Source organism: Sceloporus undulatus, chromosome 2 (genome assembly GCF_019175285.1).
Source record: "Sceloporus undulatus isolate JIND9_A2432 ecotype Alabama chromosome 2, SceUnd_v1.1, whole genome shotgun sequence".
In the NCBI taxonomy this organism is placed as follows: Eukaryota; Metazoa; Chordata; class Lepidosauria; order Squamata; family Phrynosomatidae; genus Sceloporus; species Sceloporus undulatus.
Genome location: NC_056523.1, coordinates 138,224,661 through 138,237,399, shown reverse-complemented (window position 1 = coordinate 138,237,399; position 12,739 = coordinate 138,224,661). Strand labels below are relative to the sequence as shown.

The 12,739-nt window shown below is 39.9% G+C and overlaps 1 protein-coding gene across 1 annotated transcript in view; it reads left to right on the top strand.

Moving 5' to 3' along the window:
* Nucleotides 1-4,878, top strand: part of ITGB4 (integrin subunit beta 4) — an 86,626-nt gene extending 81,748 nt beyond the window's left edge. The window contains exons 37-41 of the mRNA XM_042453704.1: nt 815-1,003; nt 2,263-2,418; nt 2,675-2,839; nt 3,626-3,742; nt 4,241-4,878. Coding sequence (XP_042309638.1) covers nt 815-1,003; nt 2,263-2,418; nt 2,675-2,839; nt 3,626-3,742; nt 4,241-4,386 — 773 coding nt within the window. The 3' untranslated portion in view covers nt 4,387-4,878. The remainder of the gene's footprint in view (nt 1-814; nt 1,004-2,262; nt 2,419-2,674; nt 2,840-3,625; nt 3,743-4,240) is intronic.
* The last annotated feature ends 7,861 nt before the right edge of the window (nt 4,879-12,739 follow it).

Sequence of the window (12,739 nt, the reverse complement as noted above, 5' to 3'; positions counted from 1 at the left end):
GCAGCTTGAGGTGTTCAGAACAACTTCTATTGCCTTTTGAAAAGCAATAGAAAGCTAGGCTTGTTCAACTTGCTTCCATCCCTTTCATTAGTTGAGGACTTAGATAAAAAAATACTTTTTTGTTAACAGAATTTCCAGAATCTCCCAATCTGTATAGTCTTGCTGACTTGAGATTCTATAAATTACAGTCCCCAAAAGAAAAATTCCAAGGTCTTTCAGTTATTCCAGATGCACAGAAAGCACTGCCATGTCTTCCCATAGTGAGGAGAGGTACTTCCTCAGCTATGGGCATTCAGAGCAAGCAGCCAAAGAGAAATGTGCATCGTTCAAATTCTTCCTTCTTTTTCAGTCACTGATTAGCCCACAGTTTAGCAGTTATGTTTGTTGGGAGAAAGGAGGACCCACAACAGCGGCATAACCAATATGTAATGGCAGGAAGCTAAACATTTTCACAAGAAGTCTCCTTTACCACCTGCTTTTGTAACATTCCAATGTGCCTTGAATGACAGGAAGGAGGTGTGCAGCAGAAAAATTAATATGTGGGTTGGGAATCACCTAGGTTTATTTCCACCTCTAGTTCTACTAGTACTGCAGGACCTTTTCACATAAGATTAAAATAGCTACCAAGAAGTGACTATAGCATACAAGACAGTGGGAATCTCATGACCTCACATGCAATGAAAGCATCCATCTCTGTTTCACCATACTTAGGCCTCCAAGAGGCATTCCACAGTACTATTAGTTTGCCAACAGAAGCAGCTTTTGAATGCATTGCCTTGTGAAAGCCCTTGATGTGTCTTTTCCCATTTCCTAGGAGAAATACGGAGGTTGACTATTCCCAGTCCCACTCAGAATTCTGTGGTGGTGGATGACCTGCTGCCAAACCACTCCTATGTCTTCAAGGTGAAGGCCCAAAGTGATGAAGGATGGGGTCCAGAGAGAGAAGGGGTGATCACTATTGAGTCACAAGTGGATCCACGCAGTCCTCTGAGTCCTGTTCCAGGTAATGTGGCCTCTAGTTCCTCACTCATTATAGTTTTTAGTATACTCTTCATTTAGTATTTAGATTTATGAGCTGTTTGTATGCCACTGCCTCTGAATTTTATTTTTATTTTTGTTCTCTATGTCATCTTATTCTTAAGGATTACTACCTGATGTAGTATTACACTCTGAGAATTTCAAATACCCTTTTGGGGGAAAAAGTTCCTCAAAGTTTCCAGATTTCAGAGAAATGGAAAATATGTAGGTGGTAACTAAAGGCTCAAAAAGGCCTAAATACCCTAAAGGCACCCAGTCCCATCTGATCTTGGAAGTACTAAGTATTAATGAGGGCTGACCCTGGTTGGTACTTGGATGGGAGAATGACAACAAATACCAGGTGCTGTAGGATATATTTCAGAGAAAGGAACTAGCAACCTCTTAGTATTCCTCGCCTAAGAAATCCCTACAAAATTCATGGAGTTGCTCTTAAGTCAACAAGTAACTGCAAGGCAGACATGCACACACAAACACATACGCCTAAAGGTTCAGAAACACAATAGAGTTTTAGGCAGGCCTTGTGGTGTTCAGCACTTTCTATCCAGTATATTCCTCCCATCATCTTTCCATTTTATGCTTTTCCTGTAATTATTTTATCTAACATTAAATATTTTTTTAAAGATTTTAAAAAACAAAAAGGAGGAGAAGAGATGGTAAATTAAAAGGAACACTAATAAGCAAATTACGTTACATTAAAGCTGAAGATGGTAAATGAAACATAATTTAAGTCATACAAGCCAACTTGTTACTTAACATGAGAGAGTTGTGCCCTTGTTGATGTCCTATAAATGTAAATAAATACTTGTACATTTTAACATTTTTAATGTGATAATTCAAAATGGGCAAATTTGAAAATTCAAAATTGGTGTTTCATATCTAAATTATTAATATTTTTAGAACCAGATGACAGCAATATTTCAGCACTAGACTGAAAGCAAAGTAGATTGAAGTCATACCACTAAAGCCTGAATCTTGTACAATTTATACCGTAGTTTGTTATATTTTATTTGTTTATAAGTTCTGAATGTAGAGACATTCAGACACTGATTTCATATCAGAAAAGGGATGTAGATTTTATGCATAAACAATCTGAAATGTAAGTTTGAATATTATATCATTCTGGGTTCATATATGAACTAAATCCAAAATTCTGTTATGTCAGTGCTTGCTACTAGCTCACTCTCTTTTCTTTAACACTTGGAACTTTTTTCCTAATTTTTCTAGGTTCACCATTTACCCTGAGTACACCCAGTGCTCCTGGGCCTTTGGTGTTCACTGCCCTGAGTCCAGACTCTCTTCAGTTGAGCTGGGAAAGACCTCGCCAACCCAATGGCTTAATTTTAGGCTACCTGGTCACCTGTGAGACACTGCATGGTGGAGGTAAGCAAAAGTTCTGAAACAAATTTCAACTTAGTCAAAGAATTTCCTGCATACAAATGCAGAATTTCATAACCAATAAAACAGATCAGACGAGTCAGTAAAAACATTTAGCTTTATAAATGTTCTATATGTTTTAGACTTCAGACAAATATACAAGAACAACTGAATTCCAAGTGTTTGGGAAGACAAAAGAGTGACTATGATGGAACTGTATTGCTTATTCTTCAACCTTTTCTTTATGTTCATCTTTATTTAGGAGAACCCAGAAATATCTATGTGGAAGGGGACAACCCAGAGACCACCCTGACAGTTCCCTACCTGAGTGAAAATGTTCCATATAAGTTCAAAGTGCAAGCAAAGACCACTCAGGGTTTTGGACCAGAAAGAGAGGGTATTATCACCATTGAATCTCAAGATGCAGGTATGCTTTTAACTGAGGTCATTATATAACTACCAGTAGTTCTTCCAGCTATATTTGAGCATAGAGAAAATCTCATTGCTTTAAAACAAGCATGGGAGATTTTAATCAATCAATCAATCAATCAATCAAGGAAGGCTGGATTTAACTAGGCTGAATTCCTGTGGTGGGCAGGGTCAAAGGCAACAGAATCAGAACAAAAGTGCCAAATATTTTAGTTGAAATTTATTAGTGCCAATAGCTAATTATTAGGAAATGCATTTTAGCAGTTTAGAATGGTGAGGAAGGGACCTGCAAAAGCTGCACATCATAGGATGTTTTCATGGATAAAGTGGTGTGGCCATCGCAGGTGCTTGAGGACTGGATTGGGATCACATGAGGACTGGGTTCAACCCCAAGACTGAAGGTCTTCCACTTCTCCCATAAACAAAAATGTTTATGGACTGCAGTCTGAGTGAATCACCAAATGTGTTGAATGTAAATTAACACTAGAAGTGTATTTCTTTTGCACCATAACTTGACTTGAAATGGGTTGGTTTTATATGAAACATGACATTTTTCTAGTTTTTTGTGGGTTTTTCAGGCTACGTGGCCATGTTCTAGAAGAGTTTATTCCTGATGTGACACCTTCTTTGAAAGTTACTTGGATGATAATATTCTCTTCAAATAATGGCCTTTTTTCATTTCTTACCAGCATTATTCCAGCATTGTCTGTTTTCAGATAAAATGGGATTTAAACATCCAGGAACTGGATTTAATTTTTAACTTTCCCTGTCTTTTCTGGTTCAGGTGCATTCTCTCAATTTGGAACACAACAGTTCACCAGAGAAGAAGTATACAGTCTCCCCACAGAATACAGCACCCTCACTAGTATCACTCCTTCCCCACTGGATCCTTTATACACAGGTAGGAAAGATGAACTATGGAAATAGGGGCTATTGCCTGGTACTCTCTTAAAATATGCTGAAAGAAGTCTACCCTATGACAACTCTACCCACCCAAGCCCCAATGGATAGTACCCAAACCCAGCCAGGTCCATTCAGCATGAGGCAGAAAATTACATAAGTGACTCACCCCATAGCTGCCAAAAATACATTAGCAGCCAAATAACTCATTTTTTTTTTCCCTGAGCATGCTTGGTGAAAAAGGGGCCAAATGGGTGAATGACAGAAATGGATCATGGTTGTGTTAAGCTTATAGTACCAGTATTTGGAAAAACACTTCTACGTTGTTTTAGAACTCTCAGCTTCTGATCTCAAATAGAAAATAATTGATGTTAGCAGCTTACGATGTATCCTGCCTCTCTAGTCTTATAAAATCAATTTAGTCTCTGCAGACCTGGACAAGTGCATACAAATATAGGTGCTACTGACATGATTTTTGTTTTGTCTTTTGTTGCTCCAGATGGCATGCTGATGACCACTCAGAGGGTGGAGAGTGGCAGTACTCTCACCAAACAGGTCACCCAAGAATTCGTCTCCAGAACCATGATGTCTAACAGCAGTGGGACATTCTCCAGACAGACAGACAGGCAATTCTATGAAGCTTGAGTCAGGAAGGAAGCTGCAAAAGGATCTTTGTATTTTTGTAAGTGTGTGGTTGCAAGTAGGCTGGCTATATGGTTCACTTCCAGACTCTGAGGCACATGGCATATGCTGCATTGCATTAGTTCTCAAAGCAATGGAAGTTCATTTTGAAATGCCACTGGATGGAGGCTGCATGCAGCCCAGGTGGTTATCTGGGACATTATGAAAGGGGCTTTTAGCAGGATGCTTGGCTACCAAGGGCTTTTGGTTCTGTTTTCAGTCATGTTTTTGACCATTTCATGTTTTGCTTTTAGCTGCTCTTTCCTGCACAGGACTGAATTGGTTTCTAAATTCCTACCTCCCACCATATCTTTCTGGTTGTACTAATTATTTTATTTTGATCTATACCCAAGTCTTCAGGAAGAGCCCACTCCACCATTCTCCATGTTTCCAGGCATATCCCCTTCCCATGAACACCCTTAACACTTCCATTCTCCTCTCCCCCCCCCCCAAAAAAGAAGAAAACATTTTTTTTTGGAGGAAAAACCCATTCTTTTTCTAAGTTTGCCATTTTTTAAAAAATAAACACACCCCTTGTAGTTCAGGGGAGAGTGTGTTATTTATATTATCTTTCTACATCTGTGAGTAAAATCCCTTCTGCTATAGTTTGGTACTGATATAACATATTCATGTGCATAGCACCACCCACCATGCTTTATGGTGCAATCTTATCTTAAAATATTATGTAGGTTATCTAATATATAATGTTTGGAATTGTTGTTTCGTTTTACACATGATTTCTTATCCCAGATGTAACAAAAAGCCAAAATTCAGTTAATGATTACCAACTCCCTTCCTTAGATGCATACATTTGGCATGGCATTAAAGTGACTGCTCTTGCCAGAAGAAGCCATTAAAATGAAGTTATTTCAACCAATGTTTTGGGGTTCATACAAATGAGGTTTTTATTGTGGAATCAACTTGTCACATCCATGGAATGGTATAGATGACCCAGACATTGTCATCTTCTATTCTTCTAGCCCTCCTATGTTTTCCCACAACTTTCCTCCCTTTTTTCCTAACCAAAGATCTGTTAGAGGGTAAATAGATGAACTACACAGTATCTTTTGACCAGTAGTGCTAGGAGATGAAAAAAAATTAAACCAAAATCCATATTATAGTTTCTGCTGAATTCTAATCATAGCTCTCCTTAACTTGTTCCAAGTTGGAGGTGGCAACAAGTTTATTTTATCAATGTACAGTTGGCCCTGTAGCCAGAGGTTCAGCCATCCATGGCTTGAAAATATAAAAAACAAAAATCCAAAAAGCAAACCTTGATTTTGCCATTTTATATTAGGGACACTATTTTGCTATGCATTATATATAATGGGACTTGAACATTCATGGATTTTAGTATCCTGGGGGTCCTGGAAATAAACCCCAGTGGATACCAAGGATCTACTATATATCAGCATCATAGCCTTTGGCCTACGTATAGCAAGGTCTATCATTTTGTCAGTTCTTCCTACCCCTTCATCAGGAGCAACAACTTTGACCTAAGTACATGTGCACTGTATCTTTCAGAAACTCGGAATCCAGACAGGAATTTAATACATGAAATTCAGATTAAAAACCAAAGCAGGAAAAAAAATGTTCCTGCCCTTGATACAGCCACTCAATTGTATTACCATAGGAAGGGGAAAAATAGTATTTTTTAATGTGTTTTTATTTATTTATGTGTATGCAAATTTAACAAACAAGCCAGATGGCACAATCTCCCAAACAGTCTTTTATGTTAGCACTTTTCTCCTTGTCTGTAAGCCAACAGTAATCTAGAGGAAAGGCTCCCAGCTGAACACTGCAAAGGGAGATCACCACACGGTATGTTTTGCAGCCTTGGAATAATATGAATTCTTCCCCATTTTTGCATGGAAATTCACATGGTTCCTCACTGAGAAAGTTTAATGCAGGTGAGCTCCCCTAAAATACAGCTTACCATTCTTCACACTCCATGACAGTAATGGTCAGTCAGCCCTATTAGTGCAATGAGTAAACTGGGTATGCATCTTACACCATGCCCCAGAATCTTTTGCCACAGATGCTTCTTGTTTCTTGGACAGATTAGTCCATGTGTAAAGTTTCCCTGAAGGAGAAAAGTTTGAAAGCTGTTGCCATTACAAATATTAACACATCTGGGAAAATACAGTTCAAGCAGCTCTTTGTCTTACATGTTTCTTTTGACCATACTTGCACGAGACTTTCTTGGTTAAGTGTGTGTACAGTCCAAGAATATCTCAAAAAAGGATGATTTAAAGAGACAAGGGTTGTTCTGGCCTGCTTTTAGGAGCTCAGGCAGTTGGTACCTTTAGTTTGTATCTGATGTATCAAGCAGAACTCATTTTGGATTCAAAGACATGTTACAGCTATCTCCTTCACAGCAATAGTGTGAGTCTATAAAATGTCCTGGGTCATCTTTCCAAAGAAGATGATTCCTCTATGGGTCAGTCTAGGACTAGGCTCACCAAAAAAGTTATTTCATGGCTCATTTGTGCACTACCCTGAACACAGTATTTTATTATAAATGGCTACACTATGTATTTATAGAATGTACGTAAGCATCATTTTGTGAACTCACCTCCCCAGTTACAACTATGTGCTACACATTATAGTGCTTTTTACTCGAGGAGCCCTGCAGGCCTTAATATTAACCAAAGAGCCCATTTGAAGTGATTAATGGGCCAGACATCAACAGCGAAGTGGTTCTAATACCAGTTTTAAAAGGGAATTTGTTTTCTCCCATATAATGGAAGAAACACAACAAAATGTAAATTATATTTTTGTAGCCTATTATGGCTTGTAGAGGTTGGTGGCATTTAATGCATATGCAGTGTGAATAATGAAACAGTCTTAACAGCTGGTATTCTGGACCAGATGGCTTTTTATTGCACTTAATAAACATTTTCTCTTTGATTCCAGCTGGGTTTTGTTTTTGTTTTTAATTTCCAAAGCGTCTAATGTAAAAGAGGCTGGCAGCTGGGTCTTTTGACAAAATATGGTGGTAAAGTCTAGGGAAAGCTAGGCAAGGCTAAGCATTGATTTCAATGAGGCACATGTAGTTCAGCAGAGGACTGGGTTGTGAAATCAAAGTATTCCACCAGATTCTGCCCTAAATGTTTCTTAAAACAGAGTCCGATGTTTGATATCAAGACTAGATAGAAGACGGGGGTCCAACATTCAGGTGCTTGAGAGAATGTTTGCTCACAGTCTATAAAAAAAGCAAGACCGGATTTTTGTATCGAAAAGCTCCCAGACTTTGCTGCTGGAATTAATATTAAAGGGTCACTGCACAATTTTGGAAGCAAATGTGTGTCTTTGCTGAGATGATGACACCTTAATAGCATTGAATTTATACCCAAGGAAACTGTTGGCGCTGTCACAGGAATAGAATTGGCTGCTGTTGCTATTGTTAGAATAATAGAATCATAGAGCTGGAAGAGACCACAAAGGTCATCCAATTCAACCCCCTGCCATGCAGAAACTCTCCATCAAAGCATCCTCAACAGATGGCCATCCAGCCTCTATTTAAAGACCTCCAAGAAAGGAGACTCCACCACACTCTGAGGGAATGTGTTCCACTGTTGAACAGCCCTTATTGTCAGGAATGTTGAGGTGAATCTCTTTTCCTGTAGCTTGCATCCATTGTTCTGGGTCCTGTTCTCTGGAGCAGCAAAAAACAAGCTTGTTCCCTCCTCAATATGACATCCCTTCAAATATTTAAACAGGGCTATCATATCACCTCTTAACCTTCTCTTCACCAGGCTAAACATCCCCAACTCCCTAAGTTGTTCCTCATAGGACATAGTTTCCAGACACTTCACCATTTTAGTCGCCCTCCTTTGGACACGCTCGTTTCTCAATGTTCTTTTTGAATTGTGGTGCCCAGAATTGACCAAAAACAGAATAGAGTGGCACTATTACGTCTCTTCATCTAGACACTATACTTTTATTGATGCACCCTAAAATTGCATTGGCCTTTTTAGCGGCTGCATCACACTGTTGACTCATGTTCAACTTGTGGTCTACTTAGACTCCTAGATCCCTTTCACACATAGTTTCATTCGGCCAGGTGTCCCCCATCCTATATCTGTGCATTTCATTTTTCTGCCCTAAGTACAGTACCTTACATTTCTCCGTGTTGAATTCCATTTTGTTAGCTTTGGCCCAGCTTTCTAATCTATTCAGGTCATTTTGAATCTTGATCCTGTCCTCTGGAGTATTAGCTATTCCTCCTAATTTGGTGTCATCTGCAAATTTGATAAATATGCCCCAAATTCTGTCATCCAGGTCATTGATAAAGATGTTGAATATCACTGGGCCCAGGACAGAGCTCTGTGGGACCCTACTGGTCACTTCTCTTATTATTGTAGTTATTGCTATTATTATTATTATTTTATATTCATTTATGTCTTGCCTTCCTCCCAACAATGGGGCTCAAGGCAGCTAACAACATATCTAAAACAGTACAGATTACAAGCTTTACAAACATTTTGATAAAAGTATTAGGTTATTTAAAAAGCAATTAAACAATCTTGGTTAATAATAATAATAATAAGTTTAATAATAAATTAAAACTGTAAACATGGGGGGGTTAAAATGTTTAAAGGATTAAACAGACCATAAAACATGAAAAAGAACAGCAGATCATTAAAAGCCCACCCCACTCAATTTTCAAAAGCCTGATGGCATAAGAATATTTTCAGTTGCAGCCAGAAGGCTACAAATGCTGTAGGATGTTGTTGCAGCTGCTTCCAGTTTTGTGTTCACCCATGGAGCCAGCCAAGGTTGTTCCTGGACTCCAGTTTCTTCTGAGTCCTGCTGGACAACTGAAATATGCTGGGCTCAGTATCAACATTTTCTCCTAAAAACCTTTTCATATATATTATTTCATCAAGAGGGGAAATGGCATATTGGTACTTACACCATGATGAATCCTTCCAATGTGGCATAAGCAAGGGTGTACAGTTGTCAGGGCGTTGGAAGCCAGTTTCCACTGTGGAACACACACACAGTTAAATTTGTTTTTATTTTTTATTTTTGAAAAGGAAGTGCAATGGAGAGGACAAGGGGGAAAGAATGAACGATAGTGCTGAAGCGCCAGCTATTGCAATGCCAAAAAGTACTGCCCAGCAAAGACATAAGTCACCTCTCCCTGACAAACAAATGCTTGAGATTCTACTCTGATCAAAAAGGTGGAGAACTCTAACTTATTAGAAACAAACAAACAGAAATCATACAACACTAGTTATAAAGGAGTTGCAATGGCTCATAATACCCTTTCAGTCTGAATTCAAAGTGCTGGTAATGACATTTAAGGTATTAAATGGTTTGGGATCTTGATACTTGAAGGAATGCCTCTCCCTGTACATGCCTGCCCAAGTTTAAGGTCTTCTGGAGGGACCCTGTTGTACATCCCATCAGTCAGGACAAGTCATCAATCAGGACAAGACATTATGTAGGCCTCATCTGTTGTGGCTCCACCCGGAGACACAATTGACACCATTCTGGCACCAAGTGAAAACATGGCTGTTCAATAAAGCCTGAAGGGCCTAATTGGTTTTATATAAACTCTTGCATGTACGTAGTTTTAAATCATCTGAACCTATTTCAAGGGGTTTTAATCTATTTTTTTTTCACTTTGTAAATTGCTTTTTATATTTTTAGACTTTTAAAATCATTATTTACAGAGTTTAAAATTTGTTAGACTGATTTTATTGCAAGATGCAAAGAAGGAAAAGGCAAATGTGATAACAAGGTTTCCCTTCAGTTTGGAAGTGAGGGGTTTGCCTTTTCTCTCAGCTCAAGGGATCGACTTCTGCTTTCGAGAAAATTGAAGTAGGCTTGGCTAGCTGCTTTTGTGTAAGTCTTTGACTTCTCCATGTCATCTCTAATAAGAGCTTTCCACGTTGCTTGTGCCAGCGTATTTCTGCACCATCATCTCCTTTCCCCACAATTAAGCTTCCAAGCTGCTCCTATAGCAGTCTGCCACCAAATTTCAAATAGACAAAAAGGAGCTGGGGGCCACATGTGGTTTTTGTAAACTGCTATGTCTCTCATTATTGGGAAAAAGGTGGGAAATGAACAAATAATATAGTAATAATGGATTCAGAAGCATGCAGGAGAAAATTTTCTATTAAAGAAACATAATCCTATTCTTCAGGGCCCTGGTTGGATTTTTCTCCGTTCTTGTTAGCAAGTCTCCTGAGATCACTAAACGGTGGGGAAGAAGACTTACCATCAGAAACGTGGGAGTGATGTTGTCAGATTGAACAGCTATGTGGTTCCTTTTGAATCCAGAAACTTTTTAGCATAGCCTCTCTCAGCCTTTTTACCCTGGAGGAACCCTTGAAATAATTTTCAGGTATTAGGGAACCCCAAATAAAAATTGTTCACCCGAATCCTTTATTACCATCTATGTTATATAACTTCATGTATACTTGGCTACATAACAGAGATGCTAAGAAAACCCATTAATTAATTGTGAAGATGCGTATCAGCATGCCAGCAAGAATGCCCAATGCACACTGATGTCTGATGTACAATGGGATCAATGTGCATTGGTCTCATTGTACAACAATCACTTGGCCAGCTCTGCTGCATAGTAAAGTTACAACAGTCCTCTGTTGGATATGGACATTATGAAAACGACCCAATTCTAATTCCCACATAGGTATGATCACTCAAAATACACGAGTCCACAACAGCATTCTGGTGTAAAGAGGGAGAGCAGGGGAGGGTTGGATGGGCGAAGGAGGAAGGAGAAGGGAGGACCCAGGGGCAGAGGCAGGATGGAAGGATTCCCAGCTGAGTACAAGGGAAGAAGAGTCGCAGCTGGCGCCAGGAAGGCGGCCGGGGGAGGGGCCCCAGGAGGAGGTCCATATAAGGCCAGGAAAGGGGAGGAGATGGTATACGTGGAAGAGGGGTTCGAGGAGGTATCGGGGTAAGAGGACGGGGTTCCCTCACGGCAACGCCCAGCACCAGCTTTAACTCCCCAACCCAGGCTGGGAGGATAAGGGCAGGACCCTGCCACGTGTCCATGCCGGTGAGTCCAAGGGGCCAGAGGACCGAACGAGGAGAGCCTTTTAACCCAGGAGCCGGCTGTGGTGAAGGAGGAGGAGGAGAGAGGGCGGAACCCACCTGGTGGGAGTGGAGGAACAGGGGCAACCGCTCCAGTGTTGGGTCTGGGAGAAGAGCAGCCGCAAGCCAGACAAGCCTACCACCCGGATCGTCCTGGAGGGCTAGCGCCCGAGTGAGCAGGCAGCGGAGCCCAGGGAGAAGCGAAGGCTGTGCCGTTAACAGCCCTCCCTCCCACACCCAGTGAAGTAACTAGGGAGAGGGAAAAAGGTCTCTCACCTCTGGAATGGTTGGAAATCAAGTTGGACTGTTGTTGACTGCTCTCCTGGCTTGAGTGGTGGTTTACTAACAAAAGGAAGACAACCCCACTATCATGGAGCCCCAAAGGGTATTGACTCCCATGGGACTGCAGGCCCCGCCCACATCTGGCTAATATATTTACAATTTAAAAAAAGTTTTGTTTTTTAATCACAATCTCTTACAGTACCTTTCACAACCTCTTGTGAAACCCTAGGGAACCCTGGTTGAGAAACCCTGCTTTAGCAGGTTCCTCTGTGGAGTGGGACAGAAAAACCAGTCCACAAGGTTGGTGTTTTTAAACATGCTTCTCCTAAACCCCGCTTACTCTCATCAATGTTTATTGTATAAGATAGTGCCAAAAAGAACAGTGCAAAACTAATATAACAAAATAAGATGAAGAAATTATAAACAGAACAAACTATTATCCATAGGTCTGTAACAAAGTTCCTAACATCTAAGTGCCTCCATTGTGTTTATTCATTCTTATGACACAATGTGTCCTGAAGGCAATAACTTGTAACTTTCAACAAGAACTTTATAGTCTGTATAAGACAGAGAAAGCTTTCCAAAACTTCAAAGTATGTATATGTGATCTTTGAAAAACTGAGTTATTGTTGATAAACTGTTGATATATGGATACCTATAAACTGTCCTTGCTTTCTGACCTAATTGCTTTCTGTGTTATCAGCTTCTCAGAGACAGCTGTAGACATTTTAAAATATATATCCAGTTATCGATGCTCAGATTATTGAGACTCTTCCAACTGTGAGAAATTTCTAGCCAGGTTGTAACTAATAATAATGAAATGATGTATTGAAGAGATTCATTTCCCCCAGAGAACAACAATAACAGTAGTGGTCAACTCCTGCTCCAACAGAGGCAGAATTTACTGGGCCAAAGATAATCTTACTGGAGAAAGATCTCCCCTGTGAATTACTTTAAAGGC